This window comes from Uloborus diversus, chromosome 8 (assembly GCF_026930045.1).
Source record: "Uloborus diversus isolate 005 chromosome 8, Udiv.v.3.1, whole genome shotgun sequence".
In the NCBI taxonomy this organism is placed as follows: Eukaryota; Metazoa; Arthropoda; class Arachnida; order Araneae; family Uloboridae; genus Uloborus; species Uloborus diversus.
In genome coordinates this window covers 34,456,016-34,472,165 of record NC_072738.1, presented here as the reverse complement: position 1 = coordinate 34,472,165, position 16,150 = coordinate 34,456,016, and the positions used below count along the sequence as shown (strand labels likewise).

The 16,150-nt window shown below is 32.4% G+C and overlaps 1 protein-coding gene across 1 annotated transcript in view; it reads right to left on the bottom strand.

The window, feature by feature from the left end:
• The window catches only part of LOC129228014 (diacylglycerol kinase epsilon-like), a 42,275-nt gene that overhangs the window by 17,500 nt on the left and 8,625 nt on the right, over positions 1 to 16,150 (bottom strand). Inside the window, exons 4-9 of the mRNA XM_054862641.1 lie at positions 15,367 to 15,434; positions 14,947 to 15,247; positions 9,330 to 9,682; positions 7,942 to 8,085; positions 4,206 to 4,351; positions 2,742 to 2,796 (exon numbers count right to left, since the gene is read on the bottom strand). Coding sequence (XP_054718616.1) covers positions 2,742 to 2,796; positions 4,206 to 4,351; positions 7,942 to 8,085; positions 9,330 to 9,682; positions 14,947 to 15,247; positions 15,367 to 15,434 — 1,067 coding nt within the window. The remainder of the gene's footprint in view (positions 1 to 2,741; positions 2,797 to 4,205; positions 4,352 to 7,941; positions 8,086 to 9,329; positions 9,683 to 14,946; positions 15,248 to 15,366; positions 15,435 to 16,150) is intronic.

Below are 16,150 nucleotides of genomic sequence, written 5' to 3'. Positions count from 1 at the left end.
ACGTTTATTTCAATTGTTATAAACAGGGTCGCCGAGAGCAAAAGCGGATCCGGGAAAAAAATGACAAAGGTCAATTTTTTCACAAGCCTCTTTCTACACCTTTCACCATTACGATATTTTACCCCCTGCACGAGCTCAATTCCGAGCCGGGCCCCTATTCTCCAACTCAGCTGACATGACCTCACGTCGACCCTTGTTGTAAGTTGCATTTTGCATTTTATAGCAATTGTGAACTGTCATTTATAAATAAGAGCGCCAAAGAGACCAAAAGTATTTTAACTTTTTACGACTGATAAGGTTTCCCTGCTTTTTTTTTTTAAATTTATTCATTTATTTTTTATTGTACCACTAAAAATATATTGGCAGCCCAAGAGCCCGACTAACTAAAAGTGAGGCCCTAAGCCCACATTAATTTGGAGGCCCCCTGAAGACTATGCAGTGTTTGATTTAAATTTTTAAAGCACGAATGCACTTTTGGAAGCCTCTTTTTCTAATCACACAACTATGTATAAATCACTTATTTGCATTTAGGAATCCTCTTTGGGCCCCCTCATAATCGTGACCAAGTAAACTCGTTACTGGCAGAATGATGAAAAATTTCCCTTTAAAGAAGTTTTTTTCCAATTAATAAGTCATAATTTTTTATTTTTTAAAAATACATGTATTTTTCAGATCATTGCAATGCTATGCATAATAGGGAAGTTGCAACCTATTAAATGTTCATATTTTGGCTATTGGATATTGTTAATTGACCCTCAAAACTAAAAAATTCACCATCGCCGAATTTTAAAACACCGTGGTTGATTTTTAATGAATTTTTAAAAATCCACGCGCAAAAGTGCGCGTTTCTGAAACGTCACGAGCCTACGTCACAGGGCGCAAATGTGCAGCCTTCCACCGAAGATCCCTTGTTTTCGCTAGGGACATTTTGAGCGCGCTAATATTTTTATTTTTTAGAAATTCAATAATCCTTTTGAACACACTATGGAGACCGGATTCATTAAAGCACAATCTAAATAATCTTCCGCGTGTAACATCAATGATTTAATTCGAATATTTCCGAGAGGATGAGAGGTTTAATGTTCCAGAAACGCGAGGAGTTAAATGCGAGGAGATAAGCCTTTTACGTTTCGTCTTCGAAGTCGAATGCGTGACCTTCGGCTTCTCCCCTATCGGAAGAGGGCATGACGTCACTTCCTATGCCATTTGACGTCACAAAAGCTTGAACTTTAAAAAATAATTTAAAAAAAACTACTTATCGTATCGCAAAATTTTTTTCACCTATGATGTTCATACATGTTACTCTATCATATAAAAATAAAATTGAAAAATCAAAAACTTCCCTATTCTTCAAAAAAATGTGGGACCCCTTAAGAACATGGGGCCCCAGGCCTAGGCCTAGTCAGCCTGTGTGGTAATCAGGCCCTGGGCAGCCCATTTCAGAAATCCCCCCTCACCCTCTTGTGGTGACGGCCCTACCTTCCTCCACCCGCAAGCTTTAGTCCATGCATAAAGAGGAGCTGAGGCTATGTTTTGCGAATTTGCGTTATTGCTGTTAGTTGATCGGCCCCAAGCATGGCCGGCCCACCGGGCAAATGCCCGGTTGCCCGCCGGCTGTATCCGCCACTGGATGTGTTGCAATTTTAAACATTTGAAAAATAAAAATTCCTTCTACTTTTTACCCTTGGAAAAAACCCCCCCCTACAAAATGGAATTAGATTTACAAATAAACTTCAATACGTATTTTTTACAACTTTTTTAAGCAAGGACACAGTTTTGAATTGGACTTTAGTTTCTGTCTCCAGTTCAGTTTGTTTTTGCCTAAATTACGTAATCAACACTCACTGCATACGGAACTATACTTGCCAATGATATTAAAAGTCAGACGTCTCATTAACTATATTCTTGGTTTCGTTAGTTAATTGAATTAAATTAATAGTACCTCAAATGAGGGTTAAAAAGAAAAAAAAGTAGTAGTATTTTATCAATTTCTAAAAAAAACAAACAAAATATCCGAAAATGTTTTGAGGTGAGATGACGTTGCTCACACATCATTTAAGCAATTTAAACAAACTATTTAATCAGCATGAAAGCCTGCTTTGATGAGAGTTAACTTACAATTTGAATCCAGGCAGAGTTTCAACATAACGGTTTCTGCAACACCACGGGAAGGTCTTAACCAGGCATACCCCCCCCCCCCCCCCGACACCGCTGGTCGATCTCAGTGTTGGCAGAAATTAGGAAGAAGAATAACAAGTAATTTAGGTTGTCAACCACTGATAAAGCTCAAAGCACCAAACAAGTATTTGTTATAGAATAAAATAATTGAAAGTTTATAAGACATTCATATGTGAAGTAAGTTGTTCTTCATAGATTTTTTAGCTCATCTGTGATTTTATAGATCAATGATTGAAAATATTAAATAATAATAGGAATAAAAAAAATCAAATATAAAAAAGCATTATTAAAACTACATCTCTTAACATATTATTTGAAATGCAAGTGAAATAAAACAAAAGCTTTTTGAATAGCATGTAGGTTGAAGCAAAGCTGGTGTTCTGTAACTTAATGCACTTTAATACTTACAAAACAGATATAAATATTCACAACATGTTTAGTTATGAAAATGTCATATAATAATGAATTAAAAATTTAGATCTTGAATTTTAATGCACTTAAACAACTAATAACTTAGAAATATAACAATTAAAATGTACAATTTATAAAATAAAGTATCTTACTTTTGTTGGATGTCTTATTGGTAAATGTCTTGTAGGGGAAATTTTTATTCTCCACCTAAACAGAAAGAATTCAATGTATTTAATTTAGAATACACAGTCACAGTGTAGGTGCCTATTTACACATATCATTCTCTGACGAAAACAGTGGTGTATCTCTAAAATTCAAGCAATGAAATAAACGGTATATTTAATTAAAAAATGTAACAGATGCAATGAATAACTGACACTTAAATTTAAAAGAGGACAAATACGTTTTTTTTAAAAAAATAAAAAATATTTATTTTTTAAAAATCATTTATTACCCCTTTAACATTTCCCTTTAAACAAAAATTTGGAACATTATTAAGCACAACAGCAATATTATCTAAATGATTAATAATGTGGATATCATCTGCAATGATCGAAATATTTCTTATTATTACAAAAAAAAAAAAAAAAAAAAAATGCAAGTTTTGGACACATTTTAATTTTGGAAGTTAGAGTTATCAAACAGTTTAAGGCTGTAGAAACTATGATTTTTCCATGGCAGTTGGTAGCTTTAACTATACTACTTTGGAGAACAATCATCTTTGAAAAACCAGTATTCTTAATTCATAAAAAAACTGAGCTTTTGAGCTGAACAAACATTCCTCAGTCATGGCTGGATACAAGACAAGAGCATTGATGAAACGTTCTCTTATGTGTACAACATGCTTAAGTCAGGGGCGGACACAAACCACTTTTAAAGAGGGGGGGGGGGGAGTCAAACTGAGGAATATAGAGTTCTGAATACAAAAAATTTCTGAAACTATTTGGATTTCGATGAAAAGCACTAAATTGGCCAGAACCTAATAGGGTATAAACTTTACTAAGTAATTTCAAAAGCAATGAAAGCACGTAGTATTTCAAATATTTGCTTTTAAAAATAAATGAATTCAAAAGATTACTGCCATATTCATAACTAGTGGTTCCCACACGGCTTTGCCCGTAATAGAAAATTAAAAGGTCATTTGGTTTGCCTGTACATTTAGAAATAATTGGATGGTGAATTTCTCGCCAATTTGCTCGCCCATGTTACGGTTTCACGTTATGATAATTTCGTAATTTACTCGTCCATCTTATGATAATTTTGCTCCGGAAAATGTTCTTAAAATTGGAATAGAAAAAGAACAAAATTGAATTTTTGAAAAATCGCTTCGAGGTGCAAACCTTCATGCCAAACTAATTTTGTGCCAAATTTCATGAAAATCGGCCGAACGGTCTAGGCGCTATGCGCGTCACCGAGATCCTGACAGAGAGACTTTCAGCTTTATTATTAGTAAAGAAGTATTAAAATACAATATGGGTCAATAATATTGTTGATAATTTCGGTGGAGGGTGTAAAAAAGTGTTTGAATCAGTTTTTATCATCAATAAATTAACAAAACGAAACAAAGGTTCTTCCTCTTGTTAATAAGAGTGAAATCATACCTTGAATAACCTTACCTATCAAGCCTAGCTAAAGTGGCAGTAGAAATCTGATCTAAAACTTTTCTGACTTCAACCTCACCAGAGAAACAATATCCCCAACCAAGGACACGGGACAAATCATTACCAGTCCCTAAAGGCAGGATGCAAATTTGAGGTTGAGGCTAAAAAATAAATAAATACATAAATTATGGTTATTTTAATAAGATATTTCTTAGGAAAAATACAATAGGATAACAAATGCATTCTAGACTTAAAATAATGTGAGAAAGCTAACAAATTTTGAGCAAAAAAAAATAGCAATAAAAGAATGCCATAATTTCAAATAACTAAACAATGGCTTCAGACAGTTTCTACTCATTATTTGCTTATTGAAATAAGGTTTTTAAGGCCCTTTTTAAGAAGCCCTTTCAAAACCCCTAAGAAAGAATTTTGCATGATCATAGACATAATGTAAAATCATTACAATCGGATCCCGACTTACGTGAGGGACGCGTTCCAAGACTCTTCGCGTAAGTCGAAATTTCGCGTTATAGAACATTGTTGTGTACATGATTTTTTAATTAACATACCCAATCACTATAGACATTTTAAAACACCTTTTAAACTGCTTTAGACCATTTTTTAACTACATATTACCGTTTCTTACATAAAGAGCTGAATTTTTTAATGTAATTTTTTAAAAAAAGCTGCATTATTCAACATAAAATACTGTTACGATGCACAAAACCAATGATCAATGGGAGAGAGAAACATAAAAACAAAACAGTAAGGTACGTACAGTATGTAGTAATAATAAAACATTGCACTGTATGGGTAGATACAATAAGTTACATTTATAACTTAAAAATTGAAGATGATGATTTATGCTGAGCAATCAGATCATTATTCTAATATATTTTTAAATACAGTAGCTTCGCAATTACTTTATAACATTTACATCTATGGTAACACCCCACTTTCAGGGTCCCTATAATCTACAATACAAGAGCAGATTCCAGTTTCATATTGTTTGCATTTTGCTTAAACACTACTCTGCGAGCTTCATATTAAAACTAAGGTCAAGACTTATACGGATTGCCTTCTATTGACTTTTAATTATACTTATGAAAGATTCACTCATACCCAATTATCATGCATCGACCCACTTTCTAGTTGTTCAAGCGTATCAAGAATCCTTACCTTTTCTTAAATTGTCGCAATTAATCGCTTTCTGTTTCAATCTTCAAACTTTAGGTATAACAGCATGCCTAGGTGCCACAATTTTTCATCACCTTTCATATTTAGAATAAATAAACAAAAATATGAGAAATGGTGATATATACACACTAATAAAGCTATCTTTATAGTGTGGTGCGTGGTAACTTGCGTAGTCAGTGATGCTGAAAGGATGAAAGTACATTCACGAAGTCAATATTTAGCAGTCAATAACAAAGCCAAAACGCTTTGTTATTGGCTACTAAACATTGCATCAAGACTGCTTTCAAATATTTTCGTGTTGAGAGCGAGAAATTCGCTTTAGCTCTAAGATTCGTTGCTCATGAAAAATTCGCGTTATAGCCTTTTCGCGTAAGTCGACTGTATTGAATTAATAAAAAAAAAAAAACAACACATAAGGTAAACATACCAGTAGTGGCCTCTTCAAGGTTATGTAGGTATATACTTTGAAGAAATAAATGAACAATAATAATGTGATTAAAATACATAGTATTTAATGTAACTATCACATTGAATCAATTTTATTCATTAGTTATTTGAATTTAAAGTAAGTAATGTAAATTCTTCGGATGGGAGGGTGTCAGATGGCTACTACAGTAAAACCTGTAAAGTTGACCAGCCTTGTAAGTTGACCACCTGTCTATGTTGACCGCTTTTGTCAGGAACAGAATTAGTCCTATCTCATATAATGCAGGAAAACCTCTGTAACTCGATCACCTCTCTATCTTGATTACTAATGTTCGCCAAATTTGGTTTGGAGTACTGTAAAAAACTCTTTGTAAGTTGACCACTTGGTTTATTTTTTTTTTACTTTCTTCAGCAAATTATTTTATTTTATTATTTATTTATTTATTTTTTCATAGCTTTCCAAGAATGTTTTTAATGCTTTGATGACAGAACAGCATTTAATTAACTAAACAGCAGCATAAAGCTTAATGCTGCTCTTTATTCTCTAAACTTGTTTTTCATTTGTTGTTCTATTTGAGATTGCTTTTTGTACTCTGTTCAATGAAAATAGGTGTCGGTAGAAAAGTTCAGTCTTTCCTTTCAGTTGCAATATGTTGTGACAACACAGGAATTGTACTAAAAAGAGATCTTGTACATTTTGATTCCCCTACAACAAAATATGTAGGGTCTCTCCCTAGTGACCAGCAGTGTCTATTTGTAAAGTAAATAAGTCTTAGTACTAGTTTTTTTTTCTATTTTTTCTTCAATTTCTAGGGCCGTTACCCCTTTTAAGGACGCGGGCCTATCGCACTGCGGGTACGCAGATCTGAGCCTGCTAATGAGTAAAGTTACATGTTTCTGGTGCAAGGGATTAAGAGAGAGGTCATTTTGATTTCGCCTTTATGAACTTTGAGAGTCGAGCTTGTTGCTTTTTGTGCTATAAGTTTTACATAAAAAGGCTTCAAAAAGAAAGTTAGCTGAACTTGAGATTAATAAAAAGTATGAAATATTAAAATTAACTGAAAATGGAAAAAGCCAGAGAATATTAGCTGGCATATATGGAATTTCTAAAACTAATATAGTTATGAACAAGGAAAAACTAAAAAAATTATTTGAATAGTATTTTTAATTATTGTTTCACTTTCAATAATGTTAAACAATGAAAGTGAGTTGAACAGAAAGGGTAAGGGTGAATTCCTCAAAAAATGAATACATGGTGCAAGAAATGACCAAAAAAAAAAAAAAGTAAAATAAAATAAATTATTACCGCCCTTTATAAGTTGACCACCTGTCTAAGTTGACCGCCAGAGTACTGCACCGCGAGTGGTCAACTTACACAGGTTTCACTGTACTAAAATTTTCAGATTTGGAATGGTCATTAATGGACAAAATCTGAGGTTTGGGAAAAAATGGACAAAAAATTGAACTTATTGAAATTTCGGCATTTTCAGAAAAGGGGACGATTAAGGAAGGGTTGGGCTATAATACACTCATTGAGTTTCAAGGAAGGTAATTAATATTGTAGACTCAGTTTAAAAATATACTTCACTGTGGCCACTATTAGTGGGTTTTAAACCTTGAAGAAAACCGCTAATGGTGTGTTTACCTTACAAGGGCATATTTAGCTTAGCATGAAATGAGGGGGGGGGGGGGGGACACTCATTTGGACAATCAGGTGGTGGGTTGACCCCCTCTCACCTTTTAGAGACATTATGCATTTGTGCATTTTAGAACGCTGACCTATAAAACACAATTCTCAATAAAACATACAACTTTTCAAAAGTAAACAATAAGTTTTTCAGTTAAAAACATACTTCATTTTGCCTTTCAAATATATTCAGTCTTTAGCAAATTAAGTTATGGAAGCAAGCTTTATAGCAAGCCACTATCTCTGCACATACAGTTCAAAAAAGTCTCTTTCCAAACTTTAAGAATAAATAGGAAATTTAAAATTTTCCATTTATCCTTAAAGTTCGAAAAGCAGAAAACTTCAAATTTCCTGCCAAAAAATGTTTTAAATCATTCAGCTATTGTTTTGTACTTTGAAGCAAATTATTTAGAAAATACAAATATATTAATAAACACATACCTCAATGTTCAAATTATCAATGGCATTTAACACCCAACCAACAGTACCATCACCTCCAGCAACAAGGATGCGACAGACATGATTTGTTATTAATTTGCACCACTGCAATCCTTTTTCTGGCTTCAGTTCATGCAGATCAATAACCTAATTTTAAAATAAATGAATAAGTAGCTACATTTAAAAACTAGACTCTTATAGATATTTTGAGAAAGAAATTTTATTAGAACAGAGTTTGACATTAGAAAAGGAAGAATAAAAAAGTGCAGAAGAAAAATCAGTAGAAATATAAAAGAACAATGAATTCTCATCTTCAATATAAATATCATTCAAAATATAAATACAGTGAAATCCCGCTACAACAAATTTCAGGGCACTGCAAATTTTATTTATTGTAACAAAATTTTTTTTGTGATAGAATCAGGGGCGATACAAACTACAATTTTAGTGTTTGTGTATGGAGGGGGGGGGGGGGAGGGCATGTTGAAAAATGACATCACTGACATCACCCTACAACCTCTCCTATGGTTTTGCAGGGGGAAATTTTCTGAAACTGCTTGGGTATCAATAAAAAGCACCAAATTGACTAGAAATACTGCCCCTAACAGGACAGAAATGTTACTAATTAACTTCTTTCCAGTGAAAAAATGACTAGAAAAAAATATATAAATTATACTTCCTGTCTTTTATGAGCATAAAAATGAGAAATTAAACTTTTTTTATTTTTGGAGTGCTTAAGCACTGCTTGGTTTGCTTGAGCGGACCACTTTGGCAATGCGTTGCAAGAAGATTATACTGTAACATGAATTTTAAACTTTTAGTAATATATTATGATGTCACTCTGATTGTCACTTTTGTTGCATGTTGAAGTCACACTCTCAGTCATGCCAAAAGAAGTACAACCAGTTAAAATAATTGTTTATTTTTTGATTAAATTGGTGTACAATCATAAAGTTTTCATTTTTTTTTTGTAAGAAACTAACTATAAGATTTTTTTTTTTTAAATATAAAACATACTTGAATGATCATACTATAATTAGGTAAGCAATAATAACCTAAAAGTAATGTTTCAAAAAAAAAAAAAAAAGACTGATGGAAAAAAAAAGGAGCAAAAAGTGACTGTGTGGTGGTGGGGGAGGCTGATTGTTAGAGATGTTTTACATTAACAACTCTTCACCATAATTGCTTAAAGTTTTAACAACAAGATATAATTAAATTACATTAAAAAATCTGTTGCAATACTTAACTTTGAAGATTAATGATGAAAAAACTTTATAAAAGTTGAAAAAGATCCAATTCTTGTTAAAGATGTGCGAATATTGCACAACTTACAAAAAAGTAAGAGCTCTTTTGCTAGTATGCAGAAAAATAAACTTTTTAGTGAACTTTACCTGAGATGGGTTGAGATAAGCTCTAAATGCTCTGAGCACTAATTCGCCTTCATTGTTGCCACTCTTTCGATTTCCGATCACAATCAGAGGACTCCAAGGCCTGTATGGAGGAGGGTTAACTTCATCAACCACAAGATGTCGGCGACCTTTGATGCCGACTTTCTTCAGTGTAATACAAAATGGTGGCACAATGAAAGAGCGATAACGACCAAAGTCACAATTGTCGGTGATGTTGTTCAAACAATTTCTGTGGACAGTTCGCTGGCACCAGCAACATCTGAAATCGGATAACACGGCTTCTGTACCACAATCAGCTTGGCATACGTCGCAAGGACATATGTACGGAAGATTTCCTAAGAAAAAAAAAGATGCCATCAACTGAAAGTAGAACACAATACGGCCATGTTTGCTCCTTACATTTTAATGGAGCTTTTAATGTTTATTAGGGACTTCATATACTTATGTGGAAGATCCTTTAACACTTTGATAGGAGCTTTTAATACATAATTTAGTCAACTGATTATTTTAATCAAACTTTTGATGTTATTCAATGCCTTTTTTTGTGAATTATTTTACACTTTAATTAGGCTTCCCATGTCCTGGTTTGATCGGGACAGTCCTGGATTTCAGACAAACCTTGGGTGTCCCGGCCAGTTCACTTCATGTCCCGGAAAATTATAAATTTGATAAAATATGACCCAAAAAGTCTAAAAATAAGAAACTGAAGGATTATTTAGGATAGTTAATTTGTCATTTGTAACATTGACATAAAAAATAATAAAATATTAGCTTGTAAAGATTTTTACAACAAGATTAAAAACGAAAAAAGTTAGACAATTGAAAATACATCAAAATATATTTCAATTTTTTTTCCTCAATCATATAGTTTCTACTTCACTGGCGGTTAGTCTACTTCACTTCTAGTTCACTGGCGGTTTGACATACGAGCAGAATTTCACCTGGAAAAGGTCACCTTGGGAACATGGCTATCTGATCGAAATGGTCAATACTTTGTATCTTGAAATTTCCTCCCCCTTTCGGAAGGAGATAAAAAGCACTTAATCCCTTTTGACCAGGACATGCTGTCAAAGCTCAACCCCTTTCTTTTCAACGCGTGTCGCAGGGAAGAGTGGAACTCCTCCAGACATGCTGCCAAGGTCCGTCACGCCCATTTCTCCTCTCAACACGTGTAGCAAACGAGTTGAATTCCTTTCAGCCAGTCGCGTTTTACTAATCACAACTTCCTGTAATATTTATGAAGTAATAATCCAGATTTTAAATCTCTGGAATTGCTATCTCCTACTACTGCTCTAAATTACTATTCACATATTTTATTATTGAATTTAACTACTCATATTCAACATTTATAAAACAATATTTGGAACAAGTTATTTCAATATGAAATAGCTAAATGCATTTTGGTTATGATTGTAATGTTTTGCATAACCTGAAATGATACGTAATAATAAAAAGCAATAAAAGAATTCCCCCCCCCCCTTCTGCGCAATAGCAATTCGTTGTTTCTCTTTTAACGCTGGGGGAAAAAAGCACTGCAAATTTATACATCTATGCATACTTTTTACATACTATGTTTGTATATGTATATTTTTTTCTTTATTTGTGCATTTTTATGTTTCGAATCTCGCCATATTTGAGACTAAGTGATCGTAATAGCGGTATACCTAGGCTTGCCTTATTTCCGAAATGTTCAACCAGGACCCCCCCCTTCACCGTGGGTATTTCAAAAGGTACACACCCCGGCTGGTTTTCAGAGTGTTTTAGAAGGTAGTTTATTCTCAATGCTATGGATAAATGATTACTAATTATCAGCCTAAACCAGGAATAATAAATGATACATGACGCAAGCAGATACATTTAAACAATTTATTTTGTAAACGTTAATCTTTTGAAGTTACTTCAGCAAGAAATGAGGAATTGAATTTTGAACAATATTTACTTGTTTATTGCATTGGCTAGGACTTTTTTAGAAAGTCTTTTTTGTTTTAAATCTTTTTGTAAAATTCTTTACAAGCTAATCCGATAGTAATTTTACAGGTCATAAATTACAAATCTGTACCTCAGAGCTAAACTAACGTGATTCACATACGTGTCTTTTACAGGAGAGAAAAAAATATGTCATGTGAGTGCAATTTTCGAAAATATTTAAAATATCCGATATTTTCAATCAACGCAAACTAATGTCTTCAAAATAGTAAATGCATCCTCAAATCACTCTTTATTTATTATTATAATATGCAGACTTAAAATTAAGGTTTCTTTAATTATTCATATCTAATATTCCATTTTACATTTTAGTCAATTTTAATAGAGTTAATATAGCGTTAGCTGTTCTACTCATTTGTCTTCTGTTAGCTACTTTTACACAGTTATATGATTCAAAAAAAAACAATATGCAACAGTCAGGGGCATAGTCATAAGACATTTTCTTTTGTTCCAACCAATGGTTAACATTTAATTAGGTACTTTTAATATGCATTAAAATTGTTACATTACTAATAATTTTATGAATAAAAAAAATACATTATTTTGTTATATTAATGTGTAATAATACATCATAAAACTATAGTGCATAACTTTTTGGGTATTTTTAATAATAAATGAGCTATATTACTATGATTAATATAATTTTTATACTGAAAATACCGTAGTTGGAAAAATAAATATCGAAAATATCAAAATATCATGATATTTTCAGAACAAATATCGGATATATATCGGCGAACCCTAGCAGTAATAAACAGAAAATTCAAATTTTTGGACTTACCTCAGTCTGGCTACGAGGTACAGAAATGAAAAATTTATTATTTTAAATAATCCTTCACCGTTAATTATTTTTATATTTTTTTGGTCATCTGTAATGAAACTTATATTTTACCGAGACGTGAAGTAAACTGGCCGGGACACTGGATTTTTGAATGAAAATCGGGACTGTCTAGGATCCCGTTTGAAAATCGGAAAACAAATACTATATCCAACATTCACTGAATTATGGCGTATTTAACAAAGCTATTATTAAAGAAACACTGACAACCACATGGGATCTAGTATGGGGCACCTCGATGAGAGGTCTCAGAAGGACAGTGTAACCTCCCCAAAAAATTCTCATTTGAAAAATGTGGAAACACTATTGCAACATTGAGATTCTTCTTTCAAATTTTAAAAATTGTTTTCAATGATGCATAATGTTGCTTCTCATTAGATGTTATGTAAGTAGGATATAATGTGCATGCTCATGTTTATCATTTGGAAAAAGTAGAACTTCATTCGAAAATTTGAGAATCCACCTCTCCCCCCCCTCTCTCATTTTATTTCGGAGTGCCCCTGTTAAGACCTAAGTGACCGAGCTAGGTATCAAATCAAAGTTATGAAAACACAATTAAAGCAAAAAATAGTAAACAACGAAATACTTTTAAATTATAGTGGTAAAAAAAAAGTCGCAGCAAAAAAGTTGTTAAAATAATTTTACGAATTTTCATCTCCGTAAAAGGTTTATTAATTAGTATGAGGCATGAATTATGATGATTTTTCTATAAAAATCAAGGTTTTATAATTATTTTTGCTTAAGTTGTTCCAAGGAGTTGAAAGATCATATGACTTGTATCAAGCAATCGCACAGATTAAATAGTGATTTGAGATAAATATCAGGCTTTGGGCAAATTGAGATCAATGAAAATTCTGGATTTGTTGCTTAATAAAGTACAAATAGTTAAGCTCTGCTGAAGTTTTATTTTAATTATAAAACGGTTTAAACCTTTATTTATTTTTCTCTATTTATTATTATTCCTTTTTTTACATAAAAGAATAGTTATAAATTCTCACTTAACCATTTCCCCATTTCCATCTTCCTACAAAATACTGTAGATCTTAAGCAACTCCATAGAAATTTCCTTTACTAAGAGTCAGGTCCCATTCTTCTGAATTTCTTCCCCCTCTCAATGAAAAAAATTCCGAGGCTCTTTATTTTTTATTGAAAAGAAAAAGCTATAAACGATTCAATTTTTGATTTTTTTTTATTTTTTTTGAAAACTATTCATTTTCATATACTTTTCCATTTTTAATAACAATAAAAAAAAATATTATTATTGTTCTTTGCTAACAACTGAAGTTTTTTTTTTTTTTTTTTTTTTTTTTTGTATAAATGTTAACACAATAGCTGCCTGGTGTTGTGCAAAATTTTTGCTCTTACTATATATTGTTTATTTAGTTTTTTTTTTTACTTATACGGAATTGAAATTGTATGCTAAGAGATAAATGTTTGTTTTTCTTTGTGATTAAAATAATTATAAGCTGAAGTATTAGACAGAATCGGTGAATTTAAAATGTTTCTGATATTAATGATTGAAATTTGCGACCAAAACCCAAGGCCAATCAGTTAGAGTAAATAAATTTGAAAAAATATCCCTTTTTTTATATTTTTTATAATGTGTTTTGAGTACAACATCTGCCTAAATGTGCGTAAAACGCGACGTAAGTGCACATAAAAGTTGAAAATTGATCTTTTACATGTATTCTTTGGTTTTTTTTACAGCATTGTGATTTTATAACAGTTAAAGTTCCTAAATTATATGTTAGTAGCGAATAAAGCCGTAGCTATAAATTTATTTCCAAAAGGATACTTACTTTGTTTTTGTTCAATTTGAAATCTCACGGCTTTTATTTATTAATTTATTTGAAATGTAATTGAATGTCATTGTCGTCGATTAAATTATGTTGCATCCATTTACAGCACAATCATTAATTAAATGTAAATTTTAAGCTTAGAAGAAAGAGAAGTGGATATTTCATTCTTGGAATCAAGTTTTGCTTTTAGCAGATGCTTACAATAAATAGCAAGGAGGTTTGCTTAGAAATCTTTGCATTGATAAGAAGGATGCACTGAACCTTGAAACCCCAACCTGATGAAAGGGTATTGTTTGCATGTGTGAATACAGAAGGTGGGCCCCTGCGCTCCGGGGTGCCGCTCTCAGGAGAGGGGAAAGGAAACGCAGGATTCTACGCCTTGGACCGTTTGACAACGAAAATTTAGTGTCAGAAAAATATGTGTAAAACGCTAGCGACGTGATCTTGCTACGGCGTGATAAGACGTGCAAAACCGCCGGTAAGTTAAGTAAGAAATAAAATGTTTAAATTTATTTGTTTGTTTCATGGGGTTTTAGTTCACCTTAGGTTTCGGTTCATAGTTATAGTTAGTAACCATTTATTCATAGCATTGAGAAGAGACTACCCACTAAAATAATAATCAAAAAACCAACCAAGAAAGTGCACCCTTCTGAATACCTGCGACACAGGGGGGAGAGGGGGTCCCACTTCTGATGTCCCGGTTGAACAGTTCAGAAATCCGGCAAGTATAACTTTAATGGCTTAATTTACTTATTTCGAAGATAGTTTTTCATTTTCATTGCACTTTTAGTCTTGTTTAATAGTCATTTAGAAAGGCAAAATAATTCACTGCTTCGCCAAACAAGAAGTTTCTAAATAACTTTGATCAAACATAGTGACAACAAATAAAGCGTAATAAAAATACTGCCACAATTTAAAATGTGCCAAACAGATTAATAACAAAAAAATATACAAAGAAAAACATAAATCACTTCACCTTTAACCCAATGATGGCTCATAGAGTTCCCAGCACAGGACAATGCCTTGCAGCTTAATGTTTTATCAGCCTTTTTGATACAAACGTGATCTGCACAAACACCACATGAATCACAATAGTAGCCTTCTACTATGAGTGATTGGCAAACACTGCAATACGCGGTGTTGGAAAAAGCGTCGATGGGGCACCAATGATGGCCTTTGCTGACATCTCTTGCTGGTAACTCATTATTCTGAACTTTTCTATAAACTCTCCATGCTATTAAAACTGATAAGCAGAACATGCTAAGAAGACAGCCACCCTAAAAGAAAGCTTCTTGTCACATGACAAAATATATTATTTCAGAACTCAATATTGAGTTTTGTACATATAATTATTCAAATTGATTTTTCAAAACAAGTACAATAGTTTTTAATTTACCTCAAATGAAGCCACATTATACCAGGCAGGAGATATTAAAGTAAATGAATTCCACATTCTTAATGTTTCTGAAAATAGAAGGAATTCCGTTCAACAAAAAGAAAACTGCAAGAAAAAAACAATGAAAACTGCTACCATTACTTATATATCTTACACAGCATAATTTAATAAATCACTCAGCTACACATACTCATAAAATGAAATTAGCAAGTTTATGGCTTTACTTCAATCTTTAAACCATCAGTGAACTACTTTTTGTATTGTAAAATTAATTTAAAATCTTAAGTCTAGGTAAATATTTATTCAATGTGAAAACCATTGATAGTCATAGTTTGAAAGCTTTAAAACATTAAAATAACTTAATTGTGAAAAGAATAACGTAAAAAATAAAAAAACTGATATACTTCGTCGCCTAATCTTCATTGTATTTGGGTGTGTTTCATCGAAAGACGTTTCCCCAACGGGATTAGAATCACAAAACTTAAAATTAACAATCATAAACAAATCATGCCGACGAAAGAGAAAGGAAATCCGTAGCAGAAGCTAAAAGCTGAGTTGTTACTTCTCGTAAACTACACTTCCTTTGTTTTCGAACGAAAATATCTAAAGTAGCAATAAGCATATAAAATGAATATGAAAAATCTCAGAGTATATTTTTTATATTTATTTACCCCCCAAATTATAGCTGTTTGAAGCTGTTTTTCCTTCATCAAACTAATGTTTGACATAACTGAGAGACTGTGACCGTGAATAATCTCAAAGATGTCAACAAGGGCCGAGACTT